Source organism: Primulina tabacum, chromosome 16 (assembly GCF_025594145.1).
Source record: "Primulina tabacum isolate GXHZ01 chromosome 16, ASM2559414v2, whole genome shotgun sequence".
Classification (NCBI taxonomy): Eukaryota; Viridiplantae; Streptophyta; class Magnoliopsida; order Lamiales; family Gesneriaceae; genus Primulina; species Primulina tabacum.
The window spans coordinates 24,847,411-24,854,174 of record NC_134565.1 but is presented as its reverse complement, the minus strand read 5'-3'; the positions used below and the strand labels follow the sequence as shown (position 1 = coordinate 24,854,174).

The following is a 6,764-nucleotide window of genomic DNA, read 5'->3' as shown; positions in this document are numbered from 1 at the left end:
TGATGAGATCCGAGCTAATGTCGTCCCCAAAGATATTGGGGAGGACCCAGGGTCTTCCACCTTGGGGACCAGCAGATGAGCCGGGCAGAGGAGGAGATCGGATAATCTCTTCAGTTTCATCCTCCACCGCAACCGTTTCAATGGCCGGCTCTGCCACGACCTTTCTCTTGCGATGATTCAGAGGCGCCGAGTCCTCCTCAGCAACTAGGGAAGTGGCCTCCTCCTGAGTGTGAATCGCCTCTTCTTGGATTTCGGTCCCTGCTCGGATCCTGGCCTCCTCTTGTTCCCGAGCCTCCGTCTCCACTCGGGCTCGGCGCTCCACTTGTTCCTGAACTTCCCTGGCTCTCTTCTCTGCCCGGGCATACCCCGGGATGTCCCGGGTCATGGATAGTGCCCGGAACGTCCCGGGCCATGGAAACTGTCCATGGAAAGTGCCCGGGTCAGAAGCATGGACTGTTCCCGAGTCAATAAGACGATGAACTGGATCGACATCCGAGTCATAGGAGCACTCGGGACATAATCTCCCCGGGACGTTGTATGCCCGGGCCCTCGTAAGGAATCCCGAGAAACATTTTACCCAAGCCACTTCGATATAAGCGCTGCATTTAATTGCGCCGATATAGTAGGGTGTGTGCAGCCGACCTATCTCTGACAAAAATGTAAATGATTGACAAAATCATGTGGGCTGGATGTGACTAGTATGAGATTTGACATGTCAGAACAATAGTATATAATCAGCCGCTCTACTATAATTAATGCTCAACACAAAGAACGAGGTCATAATTACATCCTCTACTAAAAAAACAAGGTTCTCTCTTTGCATTTACTCTCTATTCACACATTGAATGCTCTCATTTATTGCTCACACCAATCTCACAACCATCACTTGTTTACATTGGTTCTTTGCTTGAGTTATTCACTGACTTAAGCATCGGAGTGGTCACGCCGGACACCCCTCCGACGTCTATTCACGTGGTTGTCTTCTTGGTTGCAAATTTTCATATTTATCCTGGGAAGCAAGCTTTTGGTCCGGACGTCCAGCTCTTATTTTTCCTAACATTCCGATAGTAGATTCGGTGGAGCACCCGACCCGGCTCACTCATTTCACCCAGATCACATCACGTGTTATGCGTTATTTTGGTGCATATATATAATGAATGCACTAAGAATATGCACGACCAGATATTTTGTTGGCCACCACCCAAGTATACGAGACATGCTTATGTGATACGTTGGGTGGTGTTGGTGGGATAGTACTCTTTCGGAGGATGATGCGCATGTGCCCTTGGTAATCACGAAGAGATGTTGGTCCATTGACACAGATCGATACTCTTCTTTTGTTGATGTCATTAATGGTGGGGGAGTGAGTTCTCGGAAGGATTAACTTTTTTGCCTAATTGATGTTATGTAGAGCTATAGTAGGCGGTCGTATGGATTTATTTAGTTATTTTGATATGGCTGAGTTTGGTTCTTACGTTTATAGATTGTTATATATATCATCTTGGTTGGTTGTGTCCGGATGTCATATAATCAAGAGAAGATGCTGTCAAAATTTTGATAACCGGCCTTGAGATATAGATGTCACGGGTGGGTCGTGACAATACATACATATACATACATACATACATACATACATATATATATATATATATATAGTAATCATATTAGGTGATTTCCATGTGTTCACATGATTTGATTATTTGAAAATATATATATTTTAAAATCAAAAAGAGAAAAAAAAAACACATCAATTTTGAGATACAGCGAAGTTGGAGAAAAAGTTAGAAAAAGATGGAGAGATATATGAAGATTATTAATAAAGCCACACCATTAAAGTTACACATGCATATTACGCATGAAAATAATATTTGATGTCACGTAAAGACAAGAAAGTGATTATTATGAGGTACTCAAGTATTATAATATATATTATTTATCCATTTTGATATTTTAAAAATATAAGAGAGAAAAATACATATATGAAAATTTTATATAAAATATTGAGAAGTCGAAGAAAAAATTGGAAGAAGATGGACAGAGATAGAGATTACTAATAAACTTACCCCATCAAAGTTACATGCATATATTATGTGGTAGTAAAACCGAAAAATAAACTTTGATGTCACGTTGAGACACTAAACTGGTTAATTATGAGATAATCAAATTTTATATAATAATATATTTTTTGTTTGAAATGATGCCCACCAACCGTGTTTAGTATCCCACCTAGTAAGATGTACATGTATATGTAATGTGACGTGAGCATGGTCGCTGGACAGCAATACTAATCACCCACAAAATCATTTCCCACTGTACTCAAAATTTCAACGCACACAAGCCAATTCACGAAGATCCAACACGCACCTTTGCGAACAGGAATCTCAAGATTGACGATATCTGAACACACACAAATGAACGAACTATTTCTTTGACACTCAAATAAAGATATTTTGTTCAAGAGATTCATTCATATTCACGAAATATGTTTACGTTATCCCAAAATTTGGTCTGTGGCTTCGCCGAGACATAAGACAGGCCGTATGCTTGACGGCTTCTTTATATTAATCTTCGTATTATCCAAATCAAAACTGGTTAAACACAAAAATATCCACTACAACCATGAATGACAAAACACAATCGGCACTAAAAACGAGCCCACAGAGAGATTATCCAAGGCTGCAAGAAAAACTTACATAAACAGCTCTTAGTAAATCCAAGATCAGCGGAGTCCACACATGAGGCGATTTCATCAATCATATGTATATGTAGCTTTTAAGATAATCCAACTAATATAAACGAGACACATTCGTTTGAGTTGTGGCATTCTCTGGATAGTTGTTGTCGGGTATCTCCATATCCTCCTCGATCAAAATTTCCTGGGACCGACAAATCCAACTACAAAACGCCTTCTCACCTCTGCAGAACATTGAAAACCAAGAATTTGTTAGAATCTCACAATGTAGCCAAATGGATTTACTTAACAGAAAGGAGCTGATGTTTACTGAGGCGAACCTATACATGAAAATATCTTCACCATCCAAGTTCTTCTTGCAAGAGTAACAGAATTTCAAAAAATCTACAGCTTGATAAGAAGCAAGAAGGTTCGAGTTTCCAGCTCTCTCACAAAATGTCACATCATCTTTCCCATCTTCACTTTTCTTCAAAAAGTTAGTTAAATTTTCATCATGACACTCCAAAATAAAATCACTGTATATGTGAGTAACTTTTGGATTAGAACCATGTGTTCTAACACAAGTGTAGTCCTCAGAGAGCTCGATTTCACTACCGGAGATAGAACTGATAAAATTAGTTCCAGAACAAAGTGTAGGAATCGGACTCGACTTGCCCCCAGAACAATCACCTAACTCATGACTTCCTTCAAGAAATTTACACTCAGAAGACATTGGAATAGTTGCATTCTCAGCAGCCAAATTACTACATCCAATGTTGGATTTACCACAGCCAGAATCAGATAACAGGGACCCAAGCCTTCCAGAATCCAAAGAAAAAGATCGAAAACCTAGAAAAGGTCCAAATGGGATTTTACCAATTTCAGAAAGAACACCAGAAGTAAGACTTTGCTCACTGGCTTGTTTAGACCCAGAATTTGAAAAAACATCAACATTCTTTGGCACTGACTTAATTGTCTCTAGTGAATCAAAATGGCTACAAAAATTCGGACTTTTCCCAGTAATTTGCCTCCCAAAGAGTATACTTTTACTATCAGAGGACTGGATAATCTTCCCTGATTGTTTTTGTTCATCATCAAGTGAATCTATTATGCTTAGACCTACTTTGCTGCAATCCCAGCTCTTTCTCTGCCTTTCATTACGTGAATTTAAGCACCGAAAGGGATTTCCAAAACCCGAAATGACCCTAAAATCTAATGGGGAAGTAGGGCTTCTAACTGAATCAGAATCAGAATTCTTGGATTTAAACTCCAAAAATAAACCGGGGACATCAAAATAAGAGTTATTTTTATGCTTCAAACGCAAAACATCAGCATCAGACAACAAATGGCCATTGTTTTCATCTTTATGGTAGGATCTTGTCCCCTTCCTCCCCTTCCTCAGCATTATCTCAAAAGTCTCAGGAAACCAAAGCCCTATGATCTGAACCCAAAAAAAAAAAATAATAACAAATAAAAAATCAGAAATTCATGCGTTGATAAGTGAATCAAAAAGAAAAGAAATTCCCAACAGTCAAGAAATCTAAGAATAAACTCTGATCAGTCGCTGATATCTCAGAAGCTGATTTAAACAGACAGAAGTTAAAAATAATAACAAAGCCTCTCTCAAAACTGCTCATATATATCCAGCTATACGTTATCATTTTTCAGCTTATACCTCACAAACAAAAGTCAAAGTATCATGATTCATTCTCTGCATAACCCAAGAAACAATTGCTCATCTTAGACATTAAATAAGCCCATAAAAACAAAAACTTTATTTAAAAAAAAAATCCATTTTGTCATATGAAACCAATAGATTAATCGAGAAAGTCCAACGTAAAAATGCACATGTAGGAGTGTGTTCTTAGATATGATACAGCAAAACAAATGCGAAAATCCCATCTTTTTTACCTAAAAGAAATTGAGAGAAATGGGGCTTGATAGAGGAAAGAGAAGGGAAGAACCCCAATGCAGTTAAAACCCAAAGGCAAACGGTGAACTCCATCCCCTCAATTTTCACGCAGTTTGTGCTTCTTTCTGTGTGTGAAACGTGTACAGTACAATTCTCTCTTTCCTCAATCTTGTCTCTTCCTCTCGCATCAAAATCAAAGAACCAATAAGCTTCTCATGTACTCTTCCAACTCGTCCTTTTCTTTCCTTTCCTTTTCTATGCTTTCCTTTTTTCAAAAAATTTAAATAAATAAAAACAAACATACAAATAAACTTTTTTTTTTTGACAAAAACATACAAATAAACTTAAAATACAGGAATAATACATATTAAATGGTACCTAAAGTTTGGATCCATTCTCGACTCGGTATCTAAATTTATTCATGTGATGATTTAGTCTCTAAAGTTTTAAAATTAACCCGAATAGTCATTAACATTAACTCGATCATCGATAATAAATTGTTCATGTTGGATCAATAATTTATTTATATGGGCTTATATGTAAATAATTATATGTTGTGAGTTGTCTATTAAGTTAACCCCAAAATAAAGTGATCAACTAATATTTCGGGTTATTGTTCTTTAATGTATCTAATAGGTTGTGAGGCCTTTAATATGTAGAAACATAAGTATAATTTTCTATTTTTATGATGGGTTAAAACAGAAATATCAGAAGATAATGATAAACATTATTTATATTATGGGTCATGGTTCCCAGATCTCACGTTATCACGTTCCCTATTCTCTCCCTCATTAAGAAAATAGTTTTGAAAAGAAACTAAAGGATTCTCTCAAGGAAAGAGTGTGTAGATATGGAAGATCACGGCACATTCTAAAGAATTCAGAAATATGACTTCAGGTACGCTTCTGCTTAAGTTTTCCAATCAAATTCTTAATGATTTAGCATGATGGATTCTGCGGTTTATGGGTTTTCTACAACAAGTGGTATCAGAGCCACTCATGTTTGAATTATTGAGATTTGTTTAAAATTTTGGATTTTATTTGAATCCAGATCTGGAAAATAAAATTTTGTTTAAAACTTTTTGATATGGCTTCAGGTCTGAAAAATATATTGATATCTTTTAAGATCTGAAAATATTTTGATATTTTTCAGATCTGAAAAATATTTTGGTTGAAAACCAAATCTTTTAAAGTTTTAGTTTTGGTATAAATAATATTTTAAGGATTTGGTATAAGATTTCGATTTTCCTTCCAGTTTTGTTAAAATTGAAAATTTGGTTTAATTTATTTTTTCAAAAAACTAACGTTACGGATTCGGGTCGACCCGTACAGGTTCGGGCCGGGTCATAAGGATCCAGGTCGACCCATACGGAATTTCCTAAACTTAAAAAAAAATCAATTAAGGTTAAATATTCAATTATTCAAATAATGATAAGGTTATATGTATTTTTAAAATTGATTAATTGAAATAAAATGTCGCCAAAGTAACATCTTTTATGGAAATTAGTTTTATTTTGAAATAAAAAATAGATTTTGATATATGTGATTTATATGAATACTAATCGATCCAAATGAATGTTAATATTTAATTTAATTACATATGCACTTGTGGTGGTAAACATGTGATAGTTGTTCGATTTTTCATGTGAATAATAAATCGGCTCAAAGGAATGTTGTTATTTGATATGATAGTTACTATCAGTGTTTGACTGTTGCACTAGGATATCACTAACAAGTTAATCTTTTGTCCAAAGATGAAACATTAAAGGAGTGCTCGATATTCTGTTTATGAGGTTTACATTATTTGAATTTATTTATTATTTTATTTGAATATTTATTTGATCATGTATATTTGGTTTTTTGTTCTCTGTTCAGATTTGACTTCTGCAAATATTCATTCCAACATAAATTCTATTCATAAGTTAAATGACTCGAATTTTAAATCATGACAAGAGAATTTATTGATAGTTCTCGGAGTCATGAATTTAGACCTTGCGATAAGGGTTGATTCTCCTCCCACTATTACGGATAAGAGTAAAATGAAAAGAGGAAGTTTGAAAGGTGGGAAAGATCGAATCGCATGTGTATGATGATCATGAAGAGAGTCATTCCAGAAACATTCAGGGGCACAATGTCTAGCGACATTGCTACGACTAAGGATTTCCTTCAAGACCTCGAAAAT

At 35.8% G+C, this 6,764-nt stretch overlaps 1 protein-coding gene across 2 annotated transcripts; it reads right to left on the bottom strand.

Moving 5' to 3' along the window:
- Positions 1-2,440: 2,440 nt before the first annotated feature.
- On the bottom strand, positions 2,441-4,803 carry LOC142529906 (FCS-Like Zinc finger 10-like). Of its 2 annotated transcripts, none has more exons than XM_075635608.1 (3): positions 4,583-4,803; positions 3,013-4,112; positions 2,441-2,916 (listed from the first exon to the last, which is right to left on the bottom strand). In XM_075635608.1, the coding sequence occupies exons 2-3, from the start codon at positions 4,074-4,076 to the stop codon at positions 2,787-2,789; spliced, it is 1,194 nt and encodes a 397-aa protein (XP_075491723.1). In that variant the 5' UTR covers positions 4,077-4,112; positions 4,583-4,803; the 3' UTR covers positions 2,441-2,786. The 2 variants fall into 2 exon arrangements, with proteins under 2 accessions (XP_075491723.1, XP_075491722.1); XM_075635607.1 differs by having other exon boundaries at positions 3,013-4,105.
- Between the last annotated feature and the right edge of the window lie 1,961 nt (positions 4,804-6,764).

Excerpts from the sequence above, each read along its gene's own strand:
- LOC142529906 (XM_075635607.1), bottom strand. The coding sequence starts at position 4,676 with ATGGAGTTCACCGTTTGCCTTTGGGTTTTAACTGCATTGGGGTTCTTC. Across the intron at positions 4,106-4,582 it reads TTTCTCTCAATTTCTTTTAG|GGCTTTGGTTTCCTGAGACT; the intron begins GTAAAAAAGATG and ends TTCAGATCATAG. Across the intron at positions 2,917-3,012 it reads GAAGATATTTTCATGTATAG|AGGTGAGAAGGCGTTTTGTA; the intron begins GTTCGCCTCAGT and ends AATGTTCTGCAG.